Source organism: Henckelia pumila, chromosome 4 (genome assembly GCF_033568475.1).
Source record: "Henckelia pumila isolate YLH828 chromosome 4, ASM3356847v2, whole genome shotgun sequence".
NCBI lineage: Eukaryota > Viridiplantae > Streptophyta > Magnoliopsida > Lamiales > Gesneriaceae > Henckelia > Henckelia pumila.
The window spans coordinates 133,694,842-133,712,072 of record NC_133123.1 but is presented as its reverse complement, the minus strand read 5'-3'; the positions used below and the strand labels follow the sequence as shown (position 1 = coordinate 133,712,072).

The 17,231-nt window shown below is 45.3% G+C and overlaps 1 protein-coding gene across 1 annotated transcript; it reads right to left on the bottom strand.

Moving 5' to 3' along the window:
* Positions 1 to 12,223: 12,223 nt before the first annotated feature.
* On the bottom strand, positions 12,224 to 14,058 carry LOC140861790 (uncharacterized). Its single transcript, XM_073264796.1, has 2 exons — positions 13,542 to 14,058; positions 12,224 to 13,419 (listed from the first exon to the last, which is right to left on the bottom strand). Exons 1-2 carry the CDS (start codon positions 14,056 to 14,058, stop codon positions 12,224 to 12,226), a joined length of 1,713 nt encoding a protein of 570 aa, XP_073120897.1.
* Positions 14,059 to 17,231: the final 3,173 nt, after the last annotated feature.

Genomic DNA, 17,231 nt, shown 5'->3' with positions numbered 1-17,231 from the left:
AAATTTACCAACTCCCAAGGTGAGCTGGGCTAAGCTCCTAAAGGGAGGCAAGATAAATACTTAAAAATTTACCAACTCCCAAAGGTGAGCTGAGCTGAGCTGAGCTGAGCTCCTGAATGCCGAGCTGAGCTTCCGAATGGCTGAGCTGAGCTCCAGAGCCGAATTTCCAAATATTCTGGGGAGCCTTGCCGAGCTCTCGGGCTCCCGACCTGACCTGGATTATGTGACCCGAAAGCTTGAATGGACTCCCGAGCTCCTGACCTGACCTGGATTATGCGACCCGAAAGCTTGAATGGACTCCCGAGCTCCTGAACTGACCTGGATTATGTGACCCAAAATGTAGTGACCCTTACCCGGATCACCTACTAAACAGAACTTAGGCATGCAATTAACTTAATTTAACAGATATCAGAATAAAACTGCGGAAACCATAAACATTATACAATCTCAAGTAAAGGAATCTGTAATTTATTCAAATAATATACAACCAAATCGAATAGCTGTATCAACCTCAAAACAACAGAAATAAAACCTAGACGAAGCTCCAGCTGGTCAACCACTGACTAGCCCCTCCTGGATCCACCCTCCTCGTCCAATCGCAAACCTGCCCCATGGAATAGGGTGTCCAGAAACACAGAGTACGAGACGTGAGCATAAAACGATCAGTACGAGAGTATGAGTATACATGCATGCAAAGTGAACTCCCTATAAACTCGAGGTCAAGGATCAAATAACAGAGACAGACCGGGTCCTGGTATGTAGCACGCTGTGCCGTCGCTTCAGGAGGTGGCTCCCATACCATAATACCAGTGGATATGCCGGACCCAAATCGATGGAAGTCCAACCACTAACAGGATAGGGAAAAACCCTACTAACAGACATCTCGAAGAAGATAGCTCAGTATGCAAATGAATGCAGCATAAATCAATGACATATAAACCATGCAGTCATATAATACATGCATACTTAGTCAGGATATCTCGAACAGTACTTTCGTACCTCAAAACAGTGCAAGCTCTACCAACTCTAGGTCCACGCCTATAGTCTGCTCTACACTGCCAAATGATACTACTATCATTAAAGTGCTCTAAAAGCCTTAACTAAGCTATTGCATACTTCTAAATATTTATAGGAAGCAAAAGCTATACCTTCGTCCGTCGTTAGCCCTTTGATGTCGATGCCTCCAAAACTTGGGCACAACTCCGCTACGACTACCGAACGCCTCGCCAACTGCCGGGTCAAGCCTAGGAAGGCTAGAACAACTCGAATAGACTAGAAAGGAGAGGGAAACACTCGGAATTGGCAATTGGAAATGAAGCCTCGGCCCTCTATTTATAGACAACGATCGGAACTTCCGATCCTCGATCGGAACGTCCGAACCTCGATCGGAACGTCCGATCCTGCCATCGGAGCTTTCGAAGATCCTGATCTGCCACGTGTCAAAATATCACTTGTTGAATCCGGATAGGGGTGATCGGAGCTTCCGGTCCTGATCGGAGCTTCCGATCTAACCACACGTCATGGATGACGTAATATCATCGGTGCCTCCGATCGCTCATCGGAGCTTCCGATCCTGTTCGGAGCTTCCGATCGTGCCTTAGAAGCTTCCGATCCGTCCGATACCCAATTTATTTAATTAGCATTAATCCTTTAATTACTCAATTAGGGTACGGGCTACTACATTCTCCCCCACTTAAGATATTTCGTCCTCGAAATCAGATCTTAAGTACTGAATGTAATACAGAAATCAGAAACATTCTTTATTCAAATCAAACGTTTACAGAGTTTGCAACTGAATACAACTTAAGAATGAAATCTGAATACACGTCGTGAATACTGTATAGATGCGGTGGCAAAGCTAGTCTATAAGCCAAATCGCCAATGCTCTCCAAGATCTCAAACGGACCGATAAACCTGGGAGACAACTTGCCCTTAAGGCCAAATCTAAGAATCTTGCGGAAAGGTGACACTCTCAGAAACACTTTCTCCCCGACATCGAACTGCAAAGGCCTAAGCTTGATATTAGCATAGCTGGCCTGACGATCCTGTGCAGTCTTAATCCGTTTCTTGATCTGATCAACAATGTCTATCGCCTGTTGGATAAACTCCGGTCCCTCAGCCTGTCTCTCCCCCACTTCTTCCCAGAAGAGTGGAGTACGACAACGTCGCCCGTACAACGCCTCAAAAGGTGCCATCCCAATAATAGTATGATAGTTGTTGTACGCGAACTCGATCAACGGCAAATGATCCTGTCAGGCTGAACCAAAATCCATGACGCACGCTCTAAGCATATCCTCCAAAGTACGGATAGTGCGCTCTGACTGACCATCAGTCTCCGGATGATAGGCACTACTCAAACTAAGAGTAGTACCCATCGCACGCTGAACACTCTCCCAGAATCTAGAAGTGAACCTGGGGTCCCGATCGCTGACAATGCTCACAGGCACTCCATGAAGTCGAACGATCTCCTGAATGTACATCCGTGCCATGAGATCCACAGAGTACTCTCGGATATAGGCAATGAAATGCGCTGACTTGGTGAGTCGGTCCACCACAACCCAGATAGCATCACAGTTCCTTGGGGATACCGGAAAATGGGTCACAAAGTCCATTGTGATAAACTCCCATTTCCATTCAGGAATAGGCAGACTGTGAAGCAATCCTCCAGGTCGTCGGTGCTCTGCCTTGACCTGTTGACACACCAAACATCTCGAAACAAACTGATAAACACTGCGTTTCATTCCTTTCCACCAGAAACGAGTACGTAGATGCTTGTACATCTTGTTGCTCCCAGGATGAGTACTCAACTTAGTGCGATGTGCCTGAGACAAAATCTCCTCTCGCAACTCTTCATCCTGTGGAATCACAAGCCTACCAGACAAACACAGAAATCCATCTGACTGATAATAAAATCCAGACGAGCTACCCTCGTTAGCTAGACGAGCTAAACGCTGGGTCTTCGAATCAGACATCTGAGCATCTCGGATCCGCGAATACAAAGCTGGCTCAGATAATATCGCAAACATCTGGATACTCTGCATACTTTCTTATGCTTGAAGGTATAACCTGAAGTACAACAGTCACTGATCGCACTAGACATCGAACAAGTCTAAAGTGCGGATAGTCGCACCTTGCGACTCAAAGCATCAGCGGTGAGATTAGCAGCTCCCGGATGGTACTTTATCTCGCAATCATAGTCCTTAAGCAAGTCCATCCAACGTCTCTGCCTCATGTTCAACTCCGCCTGAGTGAACAAATACTTGAGACTCTTATGGTCGGTGAAGATCTCAAATTTCTCGTCATACAGATAATGACGCCAGATCTTCAAAGCGAACACAATGGCTGCCAATTCCAAATCATGGACTGGATAGTTGTCCTCGTGAAGCTTCAGCTGTCTAGAAGCGTATGCGATCACATGCCCATTCTGAGTCAGGACACAACCTAACCCCTGAAGAGAAGCATCAGTGTATACCACATACCCTCCAGATCCTGACGGTAATGCCAACACCGACGCAGAAGTCAACCACCGTCGAAGCTCACAGAAATTCTCCTCACACTCGGAGGACCACTCGAAATCCACACCCTTGCGGGTAAGCTGCGTCAACGGTCGAGCTAACTGAGAGAAGTTCAGAATGAAGCGACGATAATACCCTGCTAGACCCAAAAAACTACGGATCTCAGCAACTGTCGTCGGACGCGACCAATTAAGTACCGCTTCAATCTTGCTAGGATCAACAGAAATCCCCTCCCTGGATATGATATGGCCAAGAAAGACCACTCTATCCATCCAGAACTCACACTTGCTCAGCTTGGTGTACAACTGCTCATCTCGAAGAGTCTGCAGTACCAACCGCAAGTGAGAAACATTCTCTTCCGTATTACGCGAATACATCAAGATGTCATCAATGAATACCAAGACAAACTTGTCCAAATACTCCCTGAAAACACGGTTCATCAGATCCATGAATATAGCCGGCGCATTAGTCAAACCAAATGGCATTACTAGAAACTCGTAATGCCCATAGCGAGTACGAAATGCAGTCTTGGCTACGTCCTGATCACGGACTCTCAACTGATGATACCCATATCTCAAGTCAATCTTGGAGTAAACTGACGTGCCCTGCAGCTGATCAAACAAGTCATCAATACGAGGCAACGGATACTTGTTCTTCACAGTGACTCGATTCAGCTGCCGATAGTCAATACACAGCCGCATCGACCCATCCTTTTTCTTTACAAAAAGAACAGGAGCTCCTCAAGGAGATACACTAGGACGAATGTACCCCTTGTCCAAAAGATTCTGTAGCTGATTCTTCAATTCACGCATCTCTGACGGAGCTAGATGATACGGTGCTCGAGAAATAGGTGAAGTACCCGGCATCAACTCTATGTCAAACTCGACTTCCCTAACAGGAGGAAAACCCGGAATCTCATCAGGAAATATATCTGGAAATTCATCCACAACAGGAATGCTCTCTATCCCAATACTCTCAGCGGACAAATCAACTGCATAGATAAGGTAGCCTTCCCCGCCAGACTCTAGAGCTCGACAGGCTCTCAAATCTGATACCAAAGGCATCAGGGGTCGCGCTCCCTCACCATAGAAAAACCAGCTCTCACTCCCCTCCGGATGAAAGCGTACTAATCTCTGATAGCAGTCCACTGAATCTCGATAGGTAGTCAACATATCTATTCCCAGAATGCAATCAAAGTCGTCCATCGCCAGGACCATGAGATTCGCTAACAGAATGTTCCCTTCGAACTCTAAAGGGAAACCCATCACTAGACGCTTAGCCAAAGCAGATTGGCCCGTCGGAGTAGAAACAGACATCACTACGTCTAGTGCAATGCATGGTAACTTATGTCTCTTAACAAAACGTGCAGAAATGAAGGAATGAGATGCACCAGTGTCAATAAGTACAAGATCAGGTATACCATAAAGCAGAAATGTACCTGCGATGACTTTTTCATTCTCCTCCACAGCCTGATCATGCCTCAAGGAAAACACCTGGCCAGAAGCTCGTGGCCTCAAATGAGAACTCCCAGCAGGCTGTCCCTGCGACCTCTGCTGAACGGTGGCCTGAGAACCCGATCCTGAACCAGAACCAGAACCGCCTCCCCCAAACAGTGGACAATCCCTCCGGATATGACCAGTCTCTCCACAACGGAAACAAGCTCCAGAAGCTCTACGGCACTTGTCGGATGGATGGTTCTTCCCACAGTGATCACACTTGTCCTTCTTACCGTAACGGACAACACCAGCAGAGCCAGAGGAAGAAGAAGTAGATCCAGACTTCTTGAAAGTTTGGGCACGGGGACCCAAAGAACTAGCAGGCCTCGACTGAGGAAAAGACATGTTCCGCCGAATGCTGTCCTCCGCCTGGTGACAACGGCTCACCAAACCCTCGTAGGACATGTCGTCGCCAACTGCCACACGGTCATGGATCTCAGGGTTAAGGCCCTGAAGGAACAGATTATACTTCATCTCTGAGCTATCAGCAATCTCGGGGCAATAGGATAGCAGATCAAAGAATCTCTGCTGATACTCATCAATAGACATGGCTCCATGTCGCAGACTCAGTAGCTCGCCTGCCTTCGACTGACGGAGTGCAGGAGGAAAGTATCGCTTTTGGAAAGCTGTGCGAAACTCGGCCCAGGTGGCCACTCCTCTCGCCGCAATAAAGGGTGCAGAAGTAAACCTCCACCACCTACGGGCTCGCCCATCCAGAAGATAGCCAAGGGTCTCCATCTTATGCTCCTCGGTGCAGTGAAAAGTCTGAAAAGTCGTCTCCATGCGGTCTAACCAATTTTCCGCATCCTCCGGAGACTCACCTCCAACTAAGGGCTTAGGACCCATAGCTAAGAATCGACGCACAGTGAAACGCTCGTTGTCATGATGACGATGACGCCGTTCTCGACGAGGCTCTCGGTCGGCATCATCCCAACGCCCACCAATACTGCCATGAGAACTCCGGTCGTCACGATCTGCCATCTACAAAAATACCTCACGGTTACCTTATGCAGAGTCTAAATCCCAAGAATACTATGCATGCTCTGATACCATAAATGTAGTGACCCTTACCCGGATCACCTACTAAACAGAACTTAGGCATGCAATTAACTTAATTAAATAGATATCAGAATAAAACTGCGGAAACCATAAACATTATACAATCCCAAGTAAAGGAATCTGTAATTTATCCAAATAATATACAACCAAATCGAATAGTTGTATCAACCTCAAAACAACAGAAATAAAACCTAGACGAAGCTCCAGCTGGTCAACCACTGACTAGCCCCTCCTGGATCCACCCTCCTCGTCCAATCGCAAACCTGCCCCATGGAATAGGGTGTCCAGAAACATAGAGTACGAGACGTGAGCATAAAACGCTCAGTACGAGAGTATGAGTATGCATGCATGCAAAGTGAACTCCCTATAAACTCGAGGTCAAGGATCAGATAACAGAGACAGACCGGGCCCTGGTATGTAGCACGCTGTGCCGTCGCTTCAGGAGGTGGCTCCCATACCATAATACCAGTGGATATGCCGGACCCAAATTGATGGAAGTCCAACCACTAACAGGATAGGGAAAAACCCTACTAACAGACATCTCGAAGAAGATAGCTCAGTATGCAAATGAATGCAGCATAAATCAATGACATATAAACCATGCAGTCACATAATACATGCATACTCAGTCAGGATATCTCGAACAGTACTTCCGTACCTCAAAACAGTGCAAGTTCTACCAACTCTAGGTCCACGCCTATAGTCTGCTCTACACTGCCAAATGATACTACTATCATTAAAGTGCTCTAAAAGCCTTAACTAAGCTATTGCATACTCCTAAATATTTATAGGAAGCAAAAGCTATACCTTCGTCCGTTGTTAGCCCTTTGATGTCGATGCCTCCAGAACTTGGGCACAACTCCGCTACGACTATCGAACGCCTCGCCGACCGCCGGGTCAAGCCTAGGAAGGCTAGAACAACTCAAATAGACTAGAAAGGAGAGTGAAACACTCGGAATTGGCAATTGGAAATGAAGCCTCGGCCCTCTATTTATAGACAACGATCGGAACTTTCAATCCTCGATCGAAACGTCCGATCCTGCCATCGGAGCTTCCGAAGATCCTGATCTGCCACGTGTCAAAATATCACTTGTTGACTCCGGATAGGGGTGATCGGAGCTTCCGGTCCTGATCGGAGCTTCCGATCTAACCACACGTCATGGATGACGTAATATCATCGGTGCCTCCGATCGCTCATCGGAGCTTCCGATCCTGTTCGGAGCTTCCGATCATGCCTTCGGAGCTTCCGATCCGTCCGATATCCAATTTATTTAATTAGCATTAATCCTTTAATTACTCAATTAGGGTACGGGCTACTACACGAAAGCTTGAATGGACTCCCGAGCTCCTGACCTGAACTGGATTATGCGACCCGAAAGCTTGAATGGACTCCCGAGCTCCTGACCTGACCTGGATTATGCGACCCGAAAGCTTGAATGGATTCCCGAGTTCCTGCTCTGATCGGGATTATGTGACCCGAAAGCTTGAATGGACTCCCGAGCTGACCTGGCTGATGCTATCCGAAAGCTTGTATGAGCTCCCGACCTGACCTGGTTTGTGTGACCTGAAAGCTTGAATGGATTCCCGAGCTCCTGCTCTGACCGGGATTATGTGACCCGAAAGCTTGAATGGACTCCCAAGCTGACCTGGCTGATGTTATCCGAAAGCTTGTCCCGCCTGACCTGGTTTGTATGACCCGAGAGCTCGAATGAACTCCCGACCTGAACTGGGAATTATGGTGGGGAGCTTTCCCGAGCTCCCGAGCTCCAAGCCAAATTGTCTTGCCTACCAGCTCATCTAAATGAGAGCAATGTGAAGTGACTCATCATAATTACCAAGTGCGTGTTTAAATATCCTGCTAACACCATTTGTATTTGAGTATCTAAACTGAGCTAAGGGCTAAAATCAAAGGGCTGTAACTGAGCTGATCCCAAAAATCAGGGTCGAGGTGACGTGATTGAGGTAGAGAGCTGAACCAAAGTCAGGGGCCTAGGAGGCGTGACTAAGGTGATGAGCTGAACCAAAGTCAGGGGCTTAAGAAGCGTGACTAAGGTGATGAGCTGAACCAAAGTCAGGGGCCTAAGAAGCGTGACTAAGGTGATGATCTGAACCAAAGTCAGGGACCTAAGAGGCGTGACTAAGGTGATTAGCTGAACCAAAGTCAGGGGCCTAAGAGGTGTGACTAAGGTGATGAGCTGAACCAAAGTCAGGGGCCTAAGAGGCGTGACTAAGGTGATGAGCTGAACCAAAGTCAGGGGCCTAAAAGGCGTGACTAAGGTGATGAGCTAAACCAAAGTCCGGGGCCTAAAAGGCGTGACTAAGGTGATGAGCTAAACAAAAGTCAGGGGCTTAAGAAGCGTGACCAAGGTGATGAGCTGAACCAAAGTCAGGGGCCTAAGAGGCGTGACTAAGGTGATGAGCTGAACCAAAGTCAGGGGCCTAAAAGGCGTGACTAAGGTGATGAGCTGAACCAAAGTCAGGGGCCTAAGAGGCGTGACTAAGGTGATGAGCTGAACCAAAGTCAGGGGCCTAAGAGGCGTGACTAAGGTGATGAGCTGAACCAAAGTCAGGGGCCTAAAAGGCGTGACTAAGGTGATGAGCTAAACCAAAGTCAGGGGCTTAAGAAGCGTGACCAAGGTGATGAGCTGAACCAAAGTCAGGGGCCTAAGAGGCGTGACTAAGGTGATGAGCTGAACCAAAGTCAGGGGCCTAAGAGGCGTGACTAAGGTGATGAGCTGAACCAAAGTCAGGGGCCTAAAAGGCATGACTAAGGTGATGAGCTGAGGCATGTCTACATCAATATTTTCAAAAGAGCAACTGCTTATAGATAAAAGTAAAATGTAGCCTGCATGAATTACAACTGAAAGAAAAATTGTTCTTGCAACATTTAAGAATAATATTTGCGTAAATTGTAAGCACTCCAAGGTCTCTTCAGCATCTTCCCCTTTGAATTTTCCAAGTAGTAAGCATCCGAACTGAGCCTCATCACCACCTTGTACGGTCCTTCCCATTTAGGGTCAAGCTTCCCTATAGCCCCCTCCTGAATTTTTCTCAGCACCAAATCTCCTACCTGGAAGCCCTTCCTGCGCACCCGACGATTATAGGATCGAGCTACCCTGTTCTTGTATGCCTCCATTCTGATGGCAGCAGCTTATCTCTTCTCCTCCATAAAGTCTAAGTCTTCCATTCTCTTTTCTCCATTCTTCTCATCGTAGAAAATGATCCGAGCTGACTCTTCTCCAATTTCTGCTGGCAAGACCGCTTCATTTCCATAAACCAGACTAAATGGAGTCTCTCCTGTCCCAATTCTGGGTGTGGTACGATATGACCATAACACACTAGGGTGTTCCTCCACCCAATTTCCTTGGGCTTTTCCTAATCGGTTCTTCAAGCTTTGCACCAAAGATCTGTTAGTGACCTCCACCTGACCATTGCTTTGAGGATAATGGACAGATGTGAAGTGTTGTTGAATTTTCATCTCTTTGCACCAATCTTGCACCCGGGCTCCTTGAAACTGCCTCCCATTGTCGGAGATAATCTTCCGCGGTACTCCAAACCTACACACAATATTCTTCCACAAAAATTTCAGAACTTCTCCTTCAGTAATTCGTGCCAAGGCCTCCGCCTCCACCCATTTAGAGAAGTAATCTATAGCGATCAACAAGAATTTCTTCTGAGCTGGGGCTAGAGGAAAAGGACCCACAATATCCATTCCCCACTGATCGAAAGGACACGCTGCCACGATTCCTTTCATTAATGCCGCTGGCTGATGCTGAAGTCTGCTATGTCGCTGACAACTGTCACAAGAAGTCACCAAAGCTATGGCACCTTTCAAAATAGTAGGCCAAAAATATCCTGCTAAAAGAACCTTACGGGCTAGAGAATAAGATCCCAAGTGATTGCCACAACACCCCTCGTGTATCTCCTTCAGGACATAATAAGCTTCCTTAGGACCCAAACACTTGAGAAGAGGTCCAAAAAATGACTTCTTATAAAGAACTCCCTCCACCATCACAAAGCGGAGACTCCTCTGTTTCAACCGATATGCCTTCTTTGGATCCTTTGGTAACTCGCCCTTCTCCATGTATTCCAAGAGCTCTTTTCTCCAGTCACTCTCTTTCGGAGCTAATGGTGTGAGCTCCGTAGAAGGTGTTAATTCCACTTGTACGACTATCTCTCTATTTTTCCAGTTATGAAGTGAGCTAGCCATCTTGGCCAGAACATCCGCCTTTTCGTTGCTCTCTCTAGGGATCTGCTCAAACATTACCTCATCAAAGAGGCCCCGAGCTTCCTCTATTGCCTTCATGTACTCTTTTAACTTCTCACTTTTCACCTCGTAAGACCCATTCAATTGCTGAGCTACCAATTGCGAATCAGAATAGAGATGTATCTGGGCTGCCCCAACTTGCTTAGCTGCCCGAAGGCCAATTAACACGGCCTCATATTCTGCCTCATTATTGGAAGCTCAAAAATCCAACCTGACTGCCAATCGGATCTCATCTCCTTGAGGGGATATCAGAAGCACCCCCACTCCACATCCTTCGCTGTTAGAAGAACCATCAACATACACTTTCCATAAGCCCTGCTCTTCCATATGTTTTGTTTCGGCTAAAAAATCAGCCAATGCTTGAGCTTTAATCGCTGCTCTTGGTTCATACTGAATATCATACTCACTGAGTTCAGTAGTCCACTTCACCAATCGTCCCAAAATGTCAGCGTGAGTTAATATCCTTCCCATGGGACTATTGGTTAACACCACAATAGGATGTGATAGAAAATAAGGTCTGAGCTTCCGGGCCGTCATAACAAGTGCAAGTGCCAACTTCTCGACCTCTGAATACCGGAGCTCAGCACCCTTGAGAGCATGTGAGAAAAAGTAGATAGGATGTTGAGCCGCTCCCTCCTGCCTAATGAGTACCGAACTGACCGCCCCCTCCAAAGCTGAGAGGTAGATGTATAACGGTTCACCCGGAACTGCCTTAGCCAATACAGGAAGTTCGGCTAAATAATTCTTTAAGTCCTCGAACGCCTTCCCACATTCAGCATCCCACTTAAACTTCTTAGCTTTTCGAAGAACCTTAAAGAAAGGTAAACTTCTATGAGCTGATCTGGATATGAACCGAGACAGAGCTGCTATCCTTCCTGCCAACCTCTGAACTTCCTGCAGATTTCGAGGATGAGACATGGATCGGATAGCTTGCACTTTCTCGGGGTTAGCTTCAATCCCTCTCTCAGTCATCATGTATCCCAAAAACTCGCCTCCTCTTACTCCAAACACACATTTTTCAGGATTGAGCTTTATTCCATAGGACCTGAGCGTGGCAAAGGTCTCCCCCAAGTCGGTCATCAAACCTGCATCATCCTGGGATTTTACCAGGATATCATCCACATAAACCTCCACATTTCGGCCAATCTGGGAAGCAAACACCCTATCCATGAGCCTCTGATAAGTATCCCCTGCATTTTTCAAACCAAAAGGCATCACTCTGTAACATAAAGTTCCATGAGAGGTAGTGAAACTTACTTTATCCTGATCTTCCTCTGCCAACGGAATTTGATGGTACCCTTGATAGGCATCCATGAAACACAAATACTGATGACCTGCCGTAGAATCAACCAACTGATCGATTCGAGGCAGTGGATAGCAATCTTTTGGGCATGCCTTATTTAAGTCTCGAAAATCAACACACATCCTCCATTTGCCTGAACTCTTAGGGACAAGGACCACATTTTACAACCAAGTAGGAAACTAGACTTCCCTAATATGACCTGGCTTAAGGAGTTCATTCACCTCTTTCTTAATAATCTTATCCTTTTCAGGCCCAAAGTGTCTCTTTTTCTGTTTTACCTGCTTCGCTCCCGCAAAAATATTGAGCCGATGAACCATAACGTCTGCACTAACCCCTGTGATCTCTGAAACAGACCAAGCAAAAACATCTTTGTTCTCCTTCAAGCAATCAATCAAGCTCTGCCTCATTGAAGAACTGAGATCAGCGGCTAACTTTACCATCTGAGCTCCAGGACTTAGCTCTACTTTCTCATGATCTTCTTCAGACATTAAAAATACCTTTTGACCCAACACCCTTGGTGCTCGACCTATCAAAACCATTCCTACTTCCCTCCTACTTCTCTTTGCATCAACCTTCACTTCATTCACATAACACAAGCCTTTTGATCACCCCTAACAACCCCCACTTCTTTTCCACTTGGGAACTTCAATTTCTGGTGGTAGGTGGAAGCCACAGCTCGGAAATCACCCAGGGCAGGACGTCCCAATATTCCATTGAAAGAAGATGGAGCATCCACCACTGTAAAGCAAATCATTTTGGTTACTCTCTGCTCTCCACTCCCAAGGGACAAGGGGAGCACTATCTGTCCCAACGGTTGCAGAGCATGACCCATGAACCCATACAACTCTGTGGTGATGGGATCCAACTCAAATCCTTCCAATTTCATTTGGTCCAGAGTTTCTTTAAAGATAATGTTTACTGAACTCCCAGTATCCACAAAGATACGAGTCACGTCATAATTGGCTATGGTTAAGGTGACCAGTAGGGGATCATTATGAGGTAGCACCACATCCTTTAAATCTTCCCTTCCAAAACTGATGTTCGGATTAGTGGGACAGCTGAGCTGAGAATTTACCTCAAAATTTTCCAACCTACGCCCGTGAGCTTTGCGAGCCCTTCCCGAATCTTTATCCGTACTACCCCCTGAGATCATATGGATAACACCCCGATTGGGATGATTTGCAATTTGCTGTACCCTATCTCCTTGCCCGTTTTGAGGAGCTCTTCCTTGATGATCACCTTGATTCTCTCTAACTTCATTCCTTTGATTCCTCCATTGGGGAGCTCGGCCTTGGCGAGGAGGATTTGCCCTTCGAGTAAGCTCAGCTCTGATTCGAGGGTCATCATACATGATCCTTTGAACCTCCTCACCTAGCCTCTGACAATCATTGGTGATATGCCCATACTCTTGATGAAAATCGCAAAACTTGTCAGATGGCGGTAACCGCGGGCCTTTCTCAGCATTACGGGGCCTCACAAGTGCTCGCCTATCCTCACATACTTGCATTGCCTTCTCCAGGCTTACCGAGAGTGGTACATAGGGGTAGGGTCCTTTGACCTTGTTCATCTCTTCTGTAACCCTCTTCCTTCCTCCTTCTGTCTTCCCCTCTGCCTTTGCTCCCACCTTGGCACTGGGCTTACTCCCAGACGTTCCTTCCTGTCTCCTCTGCCTCTGTGCATCCTCCAAATTCACGTACTTCTCAGCTCGACTAAGAAGCTCATCATAAGTCAAAGGAGGCTTCTTGACCAAGGATCTGAAAAACTCTCCTCCTCTCAACCCTTGAGTGAAAGAGTTGACCAAGTGTCAGCAGTGGCAGCAGGTACTTCCAGAGCTGCTGTATTGAAGCGATGAACATACTCCCGCAACGGTTCCACCTCAGATTGCTTCATATTGAACAAACTGAGAGAAGTCTTCAAATATCTCTTGCTACTCGCATATTGGTGTAGAAAAGCTGAGCTGAAGTCATTGAAACTCTGAATACTACCAGGCTGTAAAAGGTTGAACCATTGCTGGGCTGACCTTACTAGAGTAGTGAGGAAGACCCGACATTTAATTGCATCTGAATATCTATGCAACAAGGCTGCATTTTCAAATCTCCCCAAATGTTCCTCCGGATCTGAGCTCCCGTCATATTCCCCTAAAGTAGGCTGCTTAAAATTTGCAGGGAGTTCTTCATCTAGAATAGCCCGAGCAAAAGGACTTTCCCTCTGTATAGGCCCAGGCCGACCTCCGACTTGCCGACCTAGTCTCTTGATCTCTTCCCACACCGCATCCATTGGGTTTGGCTGACCCACGGGAGGAGGTGGTGGATTTTGACCCATGGCCGCTTGCACCGTTTGAGTGATGAACTGGCTGAGCTGATCTACAGTCATATCCGCCACATTTCCTCTTCCCCTTCCTCTTCCTCTTCCTGCCATATCTACGTCCTAGCTCGAATTTCCCACAGACGGCGCCAATTGAAATACCTCAATAAAGTGATCTCCTTGGATGAGCTGAAGAAGCTCCTCCAAATAAAAGGTGAACTGCTGCTGACCTGAAACCACTAACAAGAGTGTTAAAGGGGGCCGGAAGGTGTTCCGGCGTATCCCCTCCGACGCTCAAGTCAGATGCTAGGATAGCAAAAATATAGAGAGTGGTGTGTGCACACGAGTGAAAAATTAGGATCCAAATAATGAAAGTAAACCTGTTATTTATAGGAGAGAGCTCCGGATTTAGCGCCTACCTTCCTTATCAAGAATCCGCGAATCTCGGGATCATAATCCCGAATATTTAGGCTGAGATCTCGCCCGAATCTTGTCTGACAAAGGAAATAATAATACACTTAATTTGAGCTGAACTGTCATCATGAGGACGCTATACTGCTGCTCTCCCTGAGATCATATATGGAAAAGGGGTGAGTGAGTTATTGCTGAACCCCTGAACTCAACCTGAACACTGATCCTAACATCTTAGCTAGCTCATCAAGGTTGTCCAATCCCTCTACTAAGCTAACTCCATACTGACATCAAGGCTGAGATGAACTCCAGAGCTCCCAACCCAAGCTGGAGATGATGGTGGAGGAGTTTGGCTGAGCTCCTGAGCTCCCGAGCTGAGCTCCCGACCCGAGCTGGATGATGGTGGAGGAGCTTGGCTGAGCTCCTGAGCTCCCGAGCTGAGCTCCTGACCCGAGCTGGACTAAGGTGGAGGAGCTTGGCTGAGCTCCCGAGCCGAGCTCCCGACCCGAGCTGGAGGCAATGGTAATGGAGCTTGACTGAGCTCCCGAGCTGGAGATGAGCTCTTGAACTAAGCTGGTCATTATGATGGAGGAGCTCGGCCGAGCTCCCGAGCTCCCAAACTCCCTACCCGAGCTGACCCCTGGACGATTCTGGCTAGCTAAGGATTGATCTTTACCTTAGGGTCGTCTATGAGCTGAGGTGATTTTTTCTTCTGGGTATCAGGTAACATTTTTTTATAGATTGGGTCGTACAAGAAGTCGGTCTCACAAAATTAATTATTGATATATGTTCACTAGAGTTTTTGTGATCACACACGGATACATATAATAACATAATATGTGCCGATGACGTATAATTCATCTGGCACCAAAGTTTCTAATATGGGATGAGGTCTCGAGTTCGAAACCTAATTATGACAATCTCATCCCCACTCAAAAAAATAACATAATATGTTCACACGGATGTATTATTATATCTTTCAAAGTTCACATTAGTTTTTGCCCAAATAATAAAGAAAAGGAAGCGTGTAAATTTTTTTCACCATTTTTCTAAAGTTAGAAATTATACTTTCAAAACCGCCCTCATATTCTTTTTCTAATAGCAATTAGTTTTCGAACCAAACATGTAGAGTCCCAATCGGCAAATATTGCTATACATAGAAAATACAGGTGAGGAGACAGACGGAAGATCAATATCAGTGAGTTGATTGCTGAGTATGCACACCTTGTAGTGCGATCCAATTAGCAAGAAGTCACAAATTGGATCTTCCATCACGGATCAATCGACGTCGCATCGAGATAAATATTTTCGATAACATGAGAGTCACTGAATTTTTTAGATCTCGCAGAAATTCATGGGAGACACATTTGTTATTTAGTAGATCCGATGATTTAGGTTTCAAACGATAAAACACTCCTGGAAAAGTCTACGTGTCCTTGGGGTGGCGTGACAATCCGTGATTGGTTAAAATTAGTGGGCCCCACGTGGGGCCACTGATTTTAACCAATCATACTCTGTCACGTCATCCCAAGGGCACGTGGGGCCACTGATTTTAACCAATCATACTCTGCCACGTCATTCCAATGACAGTGCCCTTGGGTAACATAGACTTTCCCCGATAAAACATTGATCAAAACTTCAGATGCATGAATCCATGACGGCTTTATCAACTCATGACTACTGCATAATTCTTTTGCGGGTGACGAATTTGTATCGGGTCTTGGTTCCACGTACGCAACGAAATTCTAACTTTGCCATCCGCTGGTTTTTGACATTATTCTATTTAATTAATTGCTGCTTTTTTACCCAATATGCACGCCATAATATATGTCATATGACTCAAATTTGACTTATATATATTCAATTAATGGTAAAGATAATTCATTTTGGCCGACACATAATCGCAGTGAAAAATACCTTTTGGTACAAATTGCGACGGAGTGCGTCCGCCACTCATGGTGATTGATCGTCATACTGCTCATACACGCTTGCCCATTATGGTAAGTTTGTTGGTTTTATATACTATATGTTCTTTCCGTCTCAAATATACACGTTTTTTTTTTTTTGTTTGACTCAAATATATAATTCAGTTTTTTTTTTTAAATTTAGTAGCATTATTTTTTTGTTTTTATTAATACATCTCTATTAATTAAATTTTAGAAAACATAAAACTATTTTTTTGAATAAGTTAAATAAATATAAGAAATTATTTTTTAATTATTTTTTCCAGTAATTTTCTTAACTTGTATGAAAAAACAAACAATCATGTGTATTTGAGATGAATGTATATTTTTTTATAGTAACAAAATTAATATCAAGAAACATAGCTATTATTTAATTTCAATAATCGTCAAATTTGGCGAGGTGATATAAAACGACTCCAAAATTGTCAGCATATAAGCTTCACTATGTTGCGCAAGGAGTCATCAATTTTTTTATGCATCCAATGTTCGATTTATAGGATACAGAAGTACTGTTATATTTTCGATCAACTATAAATAAATCTAGGTATAAATTCAATTTATCTCAAGTAATTTTAATCTGCTATTTGTGATTTCACCTGTGCGGCAGTGCCAATTGTAAAGAAAATGACAACTTATAAGTTTTAGGTCTTACTAATCAATTTACTTTTCAAAGCAATGGAATTAATTATTACAGGTTAGGGAGACAGTTGTCTGCACAAGTCACGCAAGTCAATGCGCTCGTGAGTTGGTATTTTCAAACAAATTTATTGCTTTAGAACTAGTAACAGTATTCAGTCTGTTCTCCATATCTTCCAAATATAAATCATATTGTATTTTATTCAAATAATAAAAACACAGTTTACTTCTAACACATTTTATTTCATATTTCACATGTAGAGGTCTATGTAAATT